Source organism: Lontra canadensis, unplaced genomic scaffold (genome assembly GCF_010015895.1).
Source record: "Lontra canadensis isolate GAN:19392208 unplaced genomic scaffold, GSC_riverotter_1.0 scaffold108, whole genome shotgun sequence".
NCBI lineage: Eukaryota > Metazoa > Chordata > Mammalia > Carnivora > Mustelidae > Lontra > Lontra canadensis.
The window spans coordinates 2,832,117-2,848,422 of record NW_022631102.1 but is presented as its reverse complement, the minus strand read 5'-3'; the positions used below and the strand labels follow the sequence as shown (position 1 = coordinate 2,848,422).

Here is a 16,306-nt window from a genome sequence, read left to right as displayed (position 1 = left end):
CCGTCTACGTCAAATGATGTTATCATCCTTGCCAGACTTTGTTCATGCAGTCTTCCTTCCTCGAGTACCTGTTTTCTGCCATATGCTGGTCACTGTAGTCAACTATTTAAAATAAGTCCAAACCTAAATCAAAAATATCTTCGGGCACCTGGCTGGCTCAGTTGGTTAAGCAACTGCCTTGGGCTCAGATCGTAATCCCGGAGTCCTGGAATCGGGTCCCACATCGGTCTGCTTCTACCTCTGACCCTCTCCTCTCTCATGCTCTCTGTCTCACTCTGTCTCTCAAATAAATAAATAAAATCTTAAAAAAAAAGAAAGAATCTTCTTCTGCAGGGATTTATTTCTGCTGTTTCTGCCAGATGCCATTGGCAGTCTGGGCATGTTATAAATCACAGCACGAGTTTCTTACAACTTGTTAAATTAGTCAAGCCAGTTGTCCCATAAAACGTCCTGCTTAGGGGCGCCTGGGTGGCTCAGTGGGTTAAAGCCTCGACCTTCAGCTCAGGTCATGATCCCCGGGTCCTGGGTTTGAGCCCCGCATCGGTCTCTCTGCTCGGTGGGGAGCCTCCGTCCCCCCCTCTCTCTCTGCCTGCCTCTCTGCCTACTTGTGACCTCTGTCAAATAAATAAATAAAATCTTTTTAAAAAAATGTCCTGCTTATTCCCTGTGGTTCCAGAAAATAGAACCCTTTTCTGGGTGGAGAGCGTCAGACACGTGCTGTAGAACCCAGGAGACATTAGTGTGGGATATTCATGCAGTGGAAGGGACTGTTAGGGTGATGGTGGTGGATTGATCTCCCCGTCAGACCCTGACCCTTCCCTCTGCAGCTGGGCTGGCTAAAAGCACGGGTGGTGATCTAAAAGGTAGGCTGTGGCCTCCTGCTGGCCTGTCCCCACCAGCCCCACGCCAGCACCATGTACCCACAGCGGAGCCTTCACTTGACTCAGCAGCCTTGCCAGAGAGTCATCAGTTAAGCTGGAGTTCTTCTGACAGCAGAGCTGTTTCTCACCAGCTAGAGACACTTGGCTTGACATACAGCTCCTCCTGAACGTCAGGATAGGCTTGACGCTCTGCCTTTTACTTACACTTTCCCTCACATGGTGGAAACTAAAGGTTTTTCTGATTTTCTTTTCTTTCTTTCTTTTTTTTTTTTTTTTTGAATAGCGGTATGGACTTGGGCATTTTTATTTGATTTCAGCGTGCCTCAGCTTGCTAAAATCATTATTCTTATGATGTAGGGATACAAAATTTTAACCACTGGATATTCTTTGGGTTGACACGTGTGTATTTTTTGACAGGGACACATTTATTTTTGATTCCTTGATTTCTGACATAGTAAGATGTTCCCCAGTCTCATTTGGTGCCTTCTTTGCCCCAGACTTAGAATCGGCCACTTTCAGAGAGCCCCAATTCCTTTCAGTGAGGACTGACTTTAGAGACCAAAATCTGGGGAGGGGAGTAGGGGTGCTTGTTGCTATCAGACTGATGATGCTTTTAGGTGTTGTCGACGGAGGGAGGTGGGATATGAATCTATATACGTATGAATGCTACGTTCATATTGACGTTTTCAGTTCAGCCTTAACATCATGGTGTTTTCATGTGTTTCTTGAGTCTTCAGTTTTTTCTCTTTTACACTGAAAATCTTGGTTTTGAAGATCATTGACAGAATCATTGCTATATCCTATTAAAATAATTCACAGCAATAATACTGATACCATCACAAACAGTAGGAACTTTGAAGTGACTCCTTTCATTGCAGAAAAAGTAGTAGTGTTTTTATCAGGATCTGTCACATGTGTTAAATGTCCGGGGGTGGGGGGTGGTTGGCATCTTTAGAATTGTTTGCGTCCTCTGGCCTAAGAGTGGGCTGTGCCAAGTCCACTTTCGTTTCCTTCGGGGTGTTCTTAAAGTATCCATCATGTGGGTTTTTTACAATTCTTACTAAGTTTTATGCCCTGATACTTACTGTGGTTGCTCTTGTGTCTTCTGAGTAGCTGATCATTTATACGGAGGCGGCTGATTTCTGTGTCTCGCTTTCGCATCCTGCTTTCCCACTGAGTTATCTTGCTGTTGACGGTAGTTTTCAGTTGGTTCTTTTGGATGTCCCAGGTGTCTAATGGGATCTGCACGTAACGATAACCTCACGCCCTTGTTCTGAGAATCCTGCCAGTGTCTTCCCCCTGAATTGAGTGAAAATTCCAGTAAGTTGTCGTAGGCAGTGGTACAAGCAGGCGTGTGTGTGTTGTTCCTGACTTGAGTGGAAACAGAAACACGGTTTTTCAAACAACCGTGTCACTCCGTTCTGTGATGGTCCTCGGTTTTCAGCCGTGATAGATCGTGCTGTGATGTAAATATTTTGCCTTTGTTCGTGTCTTTGAACGGTTCCTTAAGCTGGACTCAGAGGAGGGAAGTACTGGGCCAAAGCCTGTGTGTTTTCAAAATCCCTTTGTAGAGACTGCCCAGGCGCTGTCCCGGGAGGTGACACCATACACGCTCCCCCTGACTGGATGAGATGCCTATCCCATCGCACCTTTGCCACACTGGGGTTATTTAAAATCTGAGTCATCTGTTAAGTGCAAAGTAGCATTTCCTATTTTCATCCAGTTAGCAGGGAGGCTGAGTGTAGTCTTTGGGCCCTTTTCACTCAGAGAATTCCCTGAATGAGTCCCTGTGCACACCATGTTTGGTTGATGCCAAACGAAGGGAGACGTCCTGGGTGACATGTGGCCTGCGGCTTGTCTGCGGTTCTTGTGGGAAAGAAGAGCCCGGGAGAAGTCAGGTCATGAAGGAGCAATGAGGACGAACGGCAGTGAACCAGAGACCTTGGGACAGCAGGGGACCTTGGGACAGTTGGAGTTGCTAAGCACTTGGGATTTTGTGAAAGAAGTTGCTACGTTATTGTTGGGAGAATTTACATGGCCCTGGTTTTGTGGTAATACAATACTTCAACCTTTTTCAGAGTAATTCGTTTTCTGATACCGTTGGAAGTTTGGCCACACACACAGGTCATTTCCTGCCTGAAGACAAAACTGTGCATGAGTTTAGAGGAGCTTTGCCTCTTGGTCTTTAGTTGCAGAATTGTAACGGTGCAGTGTGAGAAGTTTCCAGAGCGCCTGTCCTAATTCCGGCAGGCCGAGAGACCGCTCTCAGCAGTCCTGTCTTCTGCCCCGTGCTTGGGTCTCTGTGTCTGCTCCTGGCTGCCCAGGGCAACAGAGGAGATGGCCCCGGGCGTGGTGAGGCAGGTGCCGGGGTACAGCAAGTACTTCCTGACCGTCTGGGTTTTCCGGAGCAGGGGGAGGCGGCCAGGACAATGACAGTGACCAGAGGCGGCCCCAGACCCAGATCTACCACACTCTTCCACCTCAGGCTCCTCTTGGCTCGGTTCTGAGCAGCTGGGCAACAGAGCCGCCGCCAGGGCCCTCCGTGTGCATGAGCGAGAGCCGGTGCTGTGTCAGCCAGCCCAGCCCTTCTGTGACACTATCCTGTCTGCTCTCCTGCAGCCACAGAGGTGGCTTTTACTGCAAGGGACAGTCTGTCTCTGGCCTCTGCCAACCGCCTCAGGGCAGAACTTGGGAGTTTGCCTCCAACTAGCTGTAGTCTCACATTTGATGTTGGGCTCAGGCCCTGTGCACACCTCCCCTTGATTTCTCACCACACCCCACGTCCCACTCGTGACCGCACACAGGCGTTGTGTCTCACATGGTCCCAGCCTCTGTCCAGCCCCTCGTGGCCCTAGACACCCGGCTTTCCTCTCTGCTCTGCTTCATCTTTTTTCCTAATTGTGGTAAAATACACATCGAGCAGTGCTTTTCATTCTAACCACGCATCAGTGTCCGTTTCAGCGGCAGCGAGTACATTCTCGGTGCCCTGCGCCCATCACCACCGTCTGGTCATCGTCCGCAGCTGAACCCTGCCCCTGCTGTACGTGCCTCCCCTCGCCCTCCCCCTCCCCGGCAACTGCCGTTCTCCTTTCTGCCTCTGTGATTTCGACTCCTCCAGGAGGCGGAATCATCCAGAATGTGTCCTGCTGGCTCTGGCTTCTCTCTCTCTTAGCTTTGTGTCCTCAAGGATCACCTGTGTTGTAGCCGGTGACAGGATGTCTTCCTTTTTAAGGCTTAGCACTACTCCAAGGTGTGGCTGGACCACGGTGTGTGCCCATTCGTCCGTCCACGGACACGCAGGTGCAGAGCGCTCCGCACGCCTTACCCTTGCGGGACGTGTTCCCGAGGGCAGAGCTGTCTGCGTGTCTGTCTGGGTGCCCAGTCTAGCATCTGCCAAGGACGCTGGAGACACACTTTATGGGAGGACTGGAAAGCCCTTCGGTCCCTCTGCCTGCTCCTTCCACACTCCCTTCAGCCTCCAGAGAACTGCCCTGGCATCCGCTCGTGTGCGGAACCAGCCCGGGCTCACCGCTCCCTCCATCTCGGGGAGAAGGAGACTCCTTACCGGCAGCTGGCGTGCGAGCCGCTGGTAGGTCGTGTGGACTAGGTATACCTTGTGCGATGCCTTCCCAGAACCAGGAGGGGCCGGGAGCCCTTGCCCTGCTTTCCAGCCCAGCTGTAGGGAGAACGACAGCAAGCCCTTGGGGTAAGTTCTGCCCGGTCTCCTCCACTTACCCCCACTGGTCTTCCCTGGGCGCCAGCCCGGCCACGCTTTCCACTTGCAGGACTCACCCAGATCCACGGGGCAACCAGCACTGTCCCTTTTGTCCTTGCTTTTTGGCAAGCAGACGTTCCCTGGCAACCTGAATGCTAGATATCTTTGATCTACCTCAGGAAAAAGTCTATTTTAAACTCTAAGTGAAGCTAAACGTTTTAGGTGAGCTCTCTCACCCTACCAAAAGGACGTCATCCAGGCTCCTACAGTTTCCAGTTCAGAAAAATAAATTAAAAAATCGTGCCAGCCCACACAATGGCCATGCTTTGCTGTGACAACACCACAATGCGCAGGGCTCACACATGACTTTCTTTTAAAGAAAGGAACTATAAAACTTTTCACTAAGATATGAGCACATTTAATTTGCCAACGAAATTGCCTGGGAGAAGAAAAATAAAACCTTGGGCTAAATTGAAACATGGTAACTGTACAGTTTTATTCTGAAATGCTAAATCAGAAATCAAATCAGTGAGCTGTATTTACAGCCAGTTTCCTTTTAGATAAAGACCAAATCAAAGTGATAGAGGGACCAGGGAATAAAGAGTAATTCCCTTTTTTTTTTTTTGAGATTTTATTTTTTTATTTGTTTGACAGAGAGAGAGATCACAAGTAGGCAGACAGAAGGGGGGAGCAGAGAGCCTGATGCGGGGCTCGATCCCAGGACCCTGAGATCATGACCTGAGCTAAAGGCAGAGGCTTAACCCACTGAGCCATCCATGCACCCTGAGTAATTCCTTGTTAAGCCTGTACTTTGGTACAGCACAAAGATGCCTGCATTTACATTTTTTTTTCTTCTGAAGTTCATTTAGCTACTTTGTGTTCCACCATCAGTTTTTGATGTTATGTTCAGTGATTCCTTAGTTACGGGGATGCCCAGTACTCATCAGCACGTGCATCTTTGATGGGGGCGCACATGGAGCGCAAGGGGCCTGTGTGTCCGCCCTCTGTTCTGGAAGGCAAACCGCCGTGAGCCCACAAGGTGCCTTTCCTCCCTCGGCATTGGCTTAGGCCCTTGGTGGGGCAGCTGCCGTGGCGGGAAGGGCAAGGAGCAGGGCTGCCCCAGGAGGGCTGGAGCCTAGTTGGGTTACACGGAACATTGCGTGTCCTCCAAGCCAGGAGCTGGAAGATGACGTACCTCCCGCTTCTCCGGTGACTAGGACCATCCCGGGTCACTCCAGGTGGCAGGAACTCACAGCCCGGCGACAGGGCCTGGCTGCGGTGGGAGGCTCTTCTGGGAGCATCATGGAGGGCTTGTGCTGTTGGTGAAGACACCGCTTTGGGAGCCAGTGGAACCTGGTGGCTTCAGCGAGGGTCCAGGTTCACAGCGAAGCGGGCAGATACGGTGGTAACGAACTAGTCCGTAACCGATTCTTTGAGGCAGGGAGTCTGCATCCTGTACTGTCTTGGTTCAGTTTGTCTTCCCTGATTTAGGCCCATTTTTGTTTGCGTGTTTTTACCTACATAACCTTGGGGACGCATCCCAGTGAGCACACCTTGGGGGTCAAACTTCCCATCACAGCCCATTCTCAGTCCTTCGCCTGCGCTGAGCAGGCCGCGTTCACTGAGGCTTCCTCCCTGCTCACTTCATCTGTGCTTCTTTTTAAAAACTGTTACTTGTCATTTTTGTCCAAGTATTATAGGCTTATTTTAGCAATACTGAAAAATATACAGAAGTTTCAGGAAGAAAACCCTCCCATTGCCATAACACTCCACAGCTGATATTTGGAAAATGTTTCTTTTTAAGATCATACTATTTCTGAAAATTTACATGCTGCCCCTTCCAGTTATTTTCATTTTAAATACTTATAAAGATTTTTGATGGATGTGTAATATTTCATTGTGTGGGATAATCCCTTTGACATTGAAGTGGTTTCTAGTATTTTACAATCATCAATAAAAATGTGCTGCTCTAGGAAAAAAAATACTTGGAATTAACCAAGGAGGTAGAAGACTTGTACACTGAAAGTGGGAGCACTGCTTCAAGACACTGAAGACCACGCCTGTCAGCGGACAGACACCTGTGTTCGTGGACTGGAAGACAAAACTGCCAGGATGTCAGTACTGCCTAAAGAGATCCACACATTCAGTGTGACTCTTATCAAAATCCTAGCAGTGTTTTTTCCCAGAGACGGAAAAATCCATCCTAAAATTCACACGGAACCTCCAGGGACCCCAGATGACCAAAGCAGTTTTGGAAAAGAACACCGCACTTGGAGGCCTTGTATTTCCTGACATTAAAACTTCCTGCAAAGCCACAGTAATCAAAACTGTGGGAGACCAACATAAAGACAGACATATACACCAGTACAGAGTAGACCAGAGAGCCTGGAAATAAACCCATCACGTGGTTTTCAGCAAGGATGCTGAGTGGGGGAAGGATGGTCTTTTGAGCAAATGGGCCAGGTAGAACCAGATGTCCACATGCAGAAGAATGAAGTTGGACCCCTGCCTCACGCCATACACAGAGACTAATTCAGGGGCGCCTGGGTGGCTCAGCTGGGTGAGTATCGGACTCTTGGTTTCGGCTCAAGTCATGTTCTCGGGGTCATGGGATCGAGCCCCGCATCGGGGTCTGTGCTCAGCACAGTCTGCTTGACATTCTCTCTCCCTCTGCCCCTCCCCCCACTCTCAATCTCTCAAATACATAAAATCTTTTTCTAAAAAAGTTATTCAGTGTAGATCAACGACTTAAATGTAAAAGCTGAGATTACAAGCCATCAGAGGAGAAGCTTCATGGCACTGAATTTGCTACTGATCTCTTCAAAATGACAGCGCCAAAACCACAGGCAACAAAAATAGTTAACTTGGTTGACATGAAAACTTAAAATTCCTGTCCCTGAAAAACACGATCAACAAGGTAAAAAGGCAATCCAGAGAATGGGGGAAATAGGAGTCGTTTATCTGAGAAGGAATTAATATCCAGAATCTGTAAAGAATTCCTACAACTCAATGACAAGAAAACCAGATTCAGAAATGAGCAAAGGACTCAAAGAGACACTTCTCCAAAGAAGACATACACACAGCCAGTAAGCACAGGAAAACATGATCAACATCACTAACTGTTAGGAAAATGCTAAACAAAATCACAGTGAGATACTACTTCACATCCATTAGTGTGGCTACTATCAAAGAAAAAAAAAGAAAGAAAAAAAACAGAAAACAACCAGTGTTGGTAAGGATGTGGAGAAATTGGAGCTCTGTGCACTGTTGGTGGGAGTGAAAATGCTGCTGCTGCTGCTGTGGGGAAAAGCACAGCAGCTCCTCCGAGAGTTAAACATAGAAATGCCATATGTCCCAGCGATTCCGCTTCTGGGGTACACCCCAAGGAGTTGGAAGGAGGGGCTGAAAATAGACACCGGCACACCCCTGTTATTCACAGTAGCCCGGAGGCAGAGGCAGCCTGAACGGCCATCTGTGGATGAATGGGACAGCACGTGGTCTGTTCAGCCTTACGAAGGAAGGAGATGCTGACCCCTGCTAGGACAGGGACAGACCTCGAGGATGTTTCACGGAGGGAAGTAAGCCAGTCCCAGGACAAACACTGCCTGATTCCCCTTGGTGGGGTCCCTGGAGTGGTCAGATCTAGAGAGACAGATGTAGAAAGGGGGTCAGGGGGGAGGGAAGGAGGTGACTGAGGCTGGGGGGCTGGAAGGGGGATGGGGCATTAGTGTTTCATGGGGATGGAGTGTTGGTTTTACAGGATGAAGAGAGTTCTGTGGATGGACAGTGGCAGCAGCTGCACGACATTATAAATGGACTTAATACCACTGAGCTATATGCTTAAAAGTGGTTAAGACAGTGAATTTTATATAGTGTGTATTTTAGCACAATTTTTAAAATATTAAAATGTGACGCACATTCTACTACTACATTTCTAGAATAGAAACATTTCTAGAATAGTTTCCCAGGAGTAAAATTACTTAAAGAATCTTGATCTACTTTGCCAGATAATTTTAATTCCAAAAGGATCCAAACAACGTACAGATTTGTTGGCAGGGTCATAGCACACCTTTACAGTGGGGGTAACTGTCATTTGTTGAAATTATCGCTGATTTGAGAGGCAGAGAAATACTTTTTTATGCAAGTATTGATCAGTTATAGCTCTCTCATGAACTGAATCAACATTGAGGCCCTGTTGTTTGTTTGTTTGTTTTAATAGGTTTTATTTATTTGAGAGAACACAAGTAGGAGGTGCAGCAGAGAGAGAGAGAGAAGCAGGCTCCTGCCAAGCAGGGTGCCCAATATGGGGCTCTATTCCAGGACCCTGGGATCATGACCTGAGCTGAAGCTAGATGCTTACCGACTGAGCCACCCAGGCACTCCTAGGCCCTGTTTTTTATAAGCAACATCTGTCTTTTCTCCGGTCTTGAGGGAAAGAACATCCAGAAATTTGTACATTTCTTCAATGTAAGCAATATCCATTAAGGGTTTGTCTATTGTTTTTAAATGTCCTATTCTCTTGATACTCACTTCCCTTCTCAAAGCTGTAGGGATTTGGGGGGTTGGGGGGGTTGGGTTTGGGTTTTTATTCAACTCATCTCAGATTTTATTTTGGTGCAAAGACTTAAATTGGCTTATCCCCATATCTCCAACCAGTTATCTAACTAATCTTCCCCTTTACACTGATTTGAGAGTCATCCTTTGTGGTAATAATACACTTGGATACATACTTTCCTGCTGGGGCTGTAGCTTCGTCTCACGGATCTGACCTGCTTCCTAGCCTCTCATTACACCGGCCTGAACTCACAAGCTTCCCAGTGGGTAGGACTAGCCTTACTCACAAGTAATCTCATTCTCTTGCTTTTTATTTTTCCAGGGGAACTTTAGAACTGTTTTGTCAAGAAAAAAGAAAAAGAGACCCAACCAAATTTTGACTGGAATTGCTCTAAACCTGGAAATCAGTTTGGGGGAAAATGAACACCAATATACTCATAGTATTTACCCTTCCAGACCAGGAGCCTGCCTTCTGTGTATCTGTTCCAGTGTTTTTTCCTCTCTCCATATTACTCTGTATTACTTCATAGTACTCCGTAGTACTCATTTGTTTCTTTGCTTATTTATGTTCAGGGTGTATTTCATCGTGATACCTAGATCACAGTTCTTAAGTTCTTTTCTTTTTTTTAAAGATTTTATTTCTTTTCTTGACAGACAGAGTAGGCAGAGAGGCAGGCAGAGAGAGAGAGGAAGCAGAACAGGAGGAAGCTCCCCGCTGAGCAGAGAGCCCGATGTGGGGCTCGATCCCGGGACCCTGAGACCATGACCTGAGCTGAAGGCAGAGGCTTAACCCATTGAGCCACCCAGGCACCCCTAGTCCTTAAGTTCTTTCAAGAACTACTTTCTGTGCACAAGGCTTCAAAAGAGCATGGGGGGGAATCACTAATAAAGTTGGGATCCTTTGATCTGAGATCATTAGGAAAAATACATCAAGAAACCTCTTCACTTGTTCATTGACTTCAAATCTGTATATTTTACGTAAAGATCCTAGGAGTCTTTCCCCTTCATCTCTTCATTTTAGCTTATCAGCACTGTCTTGGGACAGGCACAGCCCCCTTCTCATTGCCTGTGAAATACCAGATCATTTGAGGACAGGTCTCTCTGTTTAAAGTACAGATCTGCAGGAAGCACCTGCCCTGGACCCCTTCCTCAGCCCCCTGTGCACCCCTCCTTCCAGTCACACACACGTCTGAGTTCACTGGGCATCGCTCCCTGGTGAAAAGGTGGTGGTGGTCCCTGGAGTGCCGTCCTTCCCGCTGTCGGACAGACCCAGTGGGTCAGCAGCCAGAATTTAAAGTCACATGACCTGCCTGAGAGTGCGGGTAGTTCGTGTTCCGCTTGCAGAGGTGTGAGGCCAAGTATGTGCAGGTGGTGAAGGACTGGTCCCTACTACTTATTAGATAACTGTGTGACCAGCTCTGGAACACAGCGGCACCCTTCTGCCCTGGGACACAGGGAGGCCCGGGTGGGATTTGGTTCGCTCTTACTAATTTGTTTTTGTGGTCAGTATTGAGCACACTGGCTCTGGGGCCTTACTAAACACCCTGGGTCGTTGTAGTGGTTCACACCCTCCTGGAAATGTGGGGCGTGCCAGCCCGCAGGTGTCACCGCCAACCCCCTCGCGTCTCAGGTGTTTCTTACTACAGGGAAGGAGGTCTGGGAAGCAGGGGGCTTTGGACGTGGCGTTCAGGTCGGGGAGCCGTAGGAGAATGCCTGAGCAGAGACGTGGTTTGGACACAGTGTGTGTGTGTGTCAAGAAGTGAGGGATCCGTTTCCCACTGTGCCTGCCAGAGGCTCTCTCTGAAGCTCGCTTTAACTAGCAGGGAGACTTCTTTTCGTCGGGGGTTATCTCTTTGATCCCCTCCTCATCCTCCAAAATGCTATCTCCTTGGCACAGCTTTTTACATTAACTCCTTCTGGAATAAGAAAGATCTAAATAAAGCTTTTAAATTTAGACCCATAGGCTAATTTTAGCCTCCCAGCAACTGGGTGGCTCAGTCATTAAGCCTCTGCCTTCAGCTCAGGTGAAGGGATCGAGCCCCACATCAGGCTTCCTGCTCAGCGGGAAGCCTGCTTCTCCCTCTCCCACTCCCCCTGCTTGTGCTCCCCCTCTCACTGTGTCTGTGTCTAATAAATAAATAAAATCTTAAAAAAAAATAAAGTTATCCCCTTTAATAAAGAAGGGGAAGATCCTGTTTCAGAGACTTTAAACTTAAAGAAATTTCTATCAACTTCAAAGTATCTAATGTGTTGCCATCTTTAAGATAAAAAACAAACACTGCATTTCATTTTATAGCTTGCTTTTAACTGCCTTTAATCTGTAGCACTTTCTAGCTCCTCGATTTAAGGAAGCTTTCATTTCCTGTGTAATTTTTTAACTGAATTTTTCCAATAAAAACACTAGATCCCAAGGGGAGGGGGCAGCGTTTCAGGATCAGCTCATAACTGGGCAATAGGGGAGGCTGAGCCCGAGTCCCCACTAGCGACTTGGGCTTGCCTAAACACCACGAACCTGGGTTGCCCGCGTGCTAACTCCCGGTCAGATCTTGGAGCACCTGGAACCTGGAGCCGCCAGCAGCCAGGCGGGAACGGGGCGCCCCTGAGTTTGGGGGGGCCAGGCGCCGGCGGTGGAGTCCCTGCGGCTGGCACACGCTTGTCCGCGGCCGCTCCCCATCCGGGGTAGGGCTGGCGGGGGGGAGGGGATGTCCCCGGCCTCAGCCCTGCACCACAGGAGAGGGGCTCTCAGGCTGGAAGTTAGCGGGGAGCAAAGCCTGCGGGAGCCGGGAGCCGGCAGCCGGCCGCGCGCACTGACAGCCGAGCAGGGCGCTCTCTCTCCATTTGCAGTTTTTTTAGTGTCATTTTAAGTTGCAGCTTCTGGCCAATCAGCGAGCCCCATGCCTGCTGACATCACGGGGCAGCCAGTTCCCTCCAGCTGCAGAGCTTCAGTTTGTCTTTTTTTTTAAACTAAAATGGAGGCTGGTTTCTTGCCTTAAGGAGTCCATTGCCTTTCCCGCTGGAGTCTAGATGTGGACATGTAATAAGGCGGGCAGCAGGATGGTGGTGGACGCGGCCAACTCCAACGGGCCTTTCCAGCCCGTGGCCCTTCTCCACATTCGAGGTGAGTTCCTGTGGGTTTCGCCGAATCGGAACCTTCTGTGGTTAGTTAATAAATGGCTATTGTGCTTCAGATAAGAGGAGCAGGAAGTCCTGGCCGGCAGGGCCGTGCGGCTGCGTTGCGCACTGAGCCCGCGGAGGTGGGCTGTGTCACCACGGGCTGGCATTTTACGAACGACTCGCCGAATCGGAGTCTGGACAGAGGCCTTGCACGCATAGTTCAAAGCTGGTTTTTCTGCTTTCTGCTCGCTCTCCCATCCCCCTTTCGGAGCCGTGCTGATGTCAAAGGATGTGAAGTCACTGCCCGGGGAAGGTATTGGGTGGAGGTGGGAAGGAGAGGCGGGCAGGCGGGCAGCGCCCGGCCAAGTTGTCCGTCCGCGGAGTTTCTGTTACATCTGGGTCGCTCAGCGCGGCGAACGTCTCACCGGGGTCACAGCTCCGTAAGGAAGAAGGATTGCCTTCAGGAAATGGGCAGAAATGATCGGAAGAGAACTTCCTTTAAAGGGGGTTGTTTTCATGCTGCCTGGGGAGCCTCAAAGAGAAACATGCCTGAGCTTTGAGATTCGGAAATCTATTGTGGGTCGTAATGTCTGCGATGTGAGCGGGTTCTGGAAGACTAGGAAGTATTTGGCATTTAAATAGGTTCTGTATGGACACTGGACTCTGAAATTTAAAATGGCAACAAGTTTTCAATGCGTACGTAGGTCTCGCTTGCTTCTTGTAGTTCATACAAAATTTGGGTTCAGAATTGAGCTGAAGCACACAATGACCGTGGTCTTTAATAATAATTGTATTAAAATATAAGTGTCTAGGTCTACTTAGTTGGCATTTTAAAACACATGTTAATGTGACATACATTTTTTTGTTCATCATTGGGAGAGACAGAAAATGGACGTTAAGCTTTATCAGATCACTTTAAAATGTATAATGTCACAGCTACGCCCTGACAACCTAGTTGTCACTGTCAGAGTCTCCTCTACGGATGGGGTTAAAGAAGGGTGGGGGCGCCGTTTCCAGGTGACTAATAGTCCGTGTGACTAAAATGCCGGACAAGATTTTTCAGGTCCGAGGGTGTATCCAGGGAAGATAAACCGCTCGAATCTCAATCTGTTGGAATAAAATGGGTGTTGCTTTTCTCTCCAAACCCTCTTAAGAAAGCTGGTCAAAATTAATAGTCACCGTGACCAACTTGTAGGTCGGGCTACGCGTTGGCTGTTTTACTGTGTGTGCCCGGGGAAGAGCCAGTGTTGACCACAGACAGCATTTAGGTATTTTAATGTCAGGAACCAAATGAGTAAAAGCAAAATGTAATTGTGCTTAGGTTTAAATTAGTTCTTAAATACCAACCAGTTAGCAATAAGATCATTTTATTACATATAAAATAAATTTTTATAATTTTAAGATACCTTACAAATAGGTATTTATTCTGGTTCAAGAGGTTTTTTTTTCTGATTTTAGTAGACACTTAAGGCACTGGTCATCTTTTGAACTGAGTATCTTCTGAAATGGAATCATTTGGTTTTAGAGACTGTTATAGCACACTTTTTTTTTTATTCCAAGACTTTATTATACACAGGTTGGGTTTTTTGCCTTTGGTTGAGTCAGTGTTTGCTAACTATGGAGGGATTAAGTAGTGGAGTGTATTAACCCGAAAGAGACTTAAGTTTTGTTTTGTTTTAAGATTTTTATTTATTTGAAAGAGAAAACGAGAGAGAGAGATCATGAGAGGGGATAGGGGCAGAAGGAGAAGCAGACCTCCTGCTGAGCAGGGAGCCCCATGCAGGACTGGATCCTGGAACTCCGGGATCATGACCTCAGCTGAAGGCTGTCGCTCAACCAACTGAGCCACCCAGGCGCCCCAGAGACTTGGGTTTTAAGAGCGGGTAACCTGTAGGGACTGAAAACTAACTTTTAATTGAAACGGGAATAATTTCTAATTTCAAAACTTGAAGAATTCTCTGTTTACTCGTAAACAGTTTTTAGAGGAAGCATGTCAGTGTGCAGTTTGGCAAGATTCGTTTTACTTCTTTCGGTTTTTAGATTCTTGACGCGTTGAACACGCGGGCGGCTGCTCTCCTGTGTACATCCAGTGCCAAGGGTCAGTAACCAGGACTGAGGGGTGCAGCGCCACCCCAGAGCCAGTGGTTTTATGGAGAGACCCACGTGGGCGCCCGCCCCCCCCCACCCATGCCCGAGGGACGTGGGGCTGACATGACGATGCTGGGGAGAGGGAGCCCGGAGGGGGCGACGCTGAGTGCTGCCTCCCTCTCCAGGGTGCCAGGGTTCCCATTCAGGGAGGAGAAGGGTCTTCCACACGGAAGGGAAAGTGACCTTCCAAGGTCACACAGCCCGCACGTGGTCAGCCAAAATCCAAACCTAGCCAGTTGTTTTGTTTGCCATGTTTAAAAAAAAAACAAAAACAAAAACAAGACACACACACAAAAAACTTATGTTAAAATAGGAATTTTAGCAGTTTGTAGAACCTTTGCCACTATGCGTGGCCCCTCGTGTGTATGACATTTGTGTGCCCAGGGTGCCACTTATTTTACGTGTATCTGTCAGTTCCCCTTCCACGCAGTGCCAGGCAGGTCCCTAACTCACAATGGGAAGCAAGCCCTGTGGCCCAGTGTTCCGACTTGACAGCCCCCTGCGGCGTGGGTGGCCCACGTAAACAAATCAATCCAATCACTAAACTGGTCAGTTGTCCCAGTGGGCGGGGTGGTTCTCTTCTATTAAATAATCTACAGTTTGCCATCCATATGGTGAATTAGCATATCCTAAAAAAGTTCAGGCATGCGAGGAACACACTGTTGAAATCTACATAAACTTTTCTGTCTGTAGTAGGAGAGAGCGTCACCTGAACTTGGCGGCTGTAAATTTAGCTCCATGACTTAAATCCTGATCTTCCAGCGCCGTCCAAGAGAACTGCCAGTGTTGGTGGCAGCATTCTCTGTGCTGGCCGCGGCGGTGGCCCTGGCGACATCTGACCACAGAGCCCTTAAAATGTGGCCAGTGCAACTCAGAAACTGGATTTTGGATTTTATTTCATGAGAGTTATTTACAATTTCAATAGACAGTTGTGTCTGTGGCCACTGTCGTGACAGCGTGGGTCTAGGCGGGGGTCAACACTTGTTCAGAGAAGGGCTGGCATACCTTGGAGGTGGTATCCGCAGGAAAGCTCATGTCACCATAAATCAAGTCTAGTGAAGGTTTTGGTTTCCCAGTATCTCTAGAAGTCACGTTCACACCCTGCTCCAGCCCATTTAGTGTCAGACAAAAACAGTGCACATACCTTCATTTAAAAATCCTTCTTTGCTGAAAAGTGCTAACCGTGGCCTGAGCCCTCAGCAAGCCGTCATCACTGACGTCACCGTCACAAACGTAATAATGACGAGCAAGTTTGTTACACCGCGAGGATGACCCAGCTGCGACCCAGAGATGCAAAGTGAGCAAAATGTTGTTGGAAAAATGGCGGCCACAGACCTGCCTGACGCAGGGTCACCACAGACCTTCAATTTGTGAAAAACACAGTATTTGTGAGGCAAGTAAAACGAGGGGTGCCTGTAAATCAGTCTTTTTGGCTGTGAAAGCAGGCATGGGCAGTAAGTAAATGAACAGGCCTGCCTGTGTCCCAGTAAAGCATTATTTACAAAAACAAGCGGCACGCCAGATCTGGCCCGTGGGACCCAGCCTGCCGACCATTCTAGACCGTTCTAGACCATTCTGTGAGTTTTTCAGTGGCCTGTTCGTGTGGTAAAATGTGTGTTCCTTCCAGAGCCAGGTTTAAGGCAGGAATAGCCAATCCAAAAAGATGTTCACGGCCAGAGAGGAGCGAGCTCTTGACCCTTTTCCAGCAGCATGATTCCGGCCCCCAGAGATGTTAAGTGCTTGCATCTTGTCCTAGTTGTTGGGAAACTTGCTCCACTGAGGAGTCTGTCTCTGAAGGACTGAGACGTAGCCGTGTCCCCGTGGGGCGCTCAGGAGCAAATGATCCCTTTTGTGGGAACCCATTTGTTCCTGGGATGTTGAGTCCAACTCCGGA

General features: G+C 48.3%; 1 protein-coding gene across 6 annotated transcripts in view; it reads left to right on the top strand.

Moving 5' to 3' along the window:
• Positions 1-16,306, top strand: part of PPP2R5C (protein phosphatase 2 regulatory subunit B'gamma) — a 120,241-nt gene that overhangs the window by 16,624 nt on the left and 87,311 nt on the right. The window contains exon 1 of one of the 6 annotated variants that reach the window (XM_032839581.1): positions 12,068-12,268. The exons of 4 other annotated variants lie outside the window; for them this stretch is intronic. In XM_032839581.1, coding sequence (XP_032695472.1) covers positions 12,175-12,268 — 94 coding nt within the window. In that variant the 5' untranslated portion in view covers positions 12,068-12,174. Of the gene's footprint in view, positions 1-12,067; positions 12,269-16,306 lie in introns of those variants that run through there. One more of the 6 variants, XM_032839582.1, reaches the window with a different exon arrangement.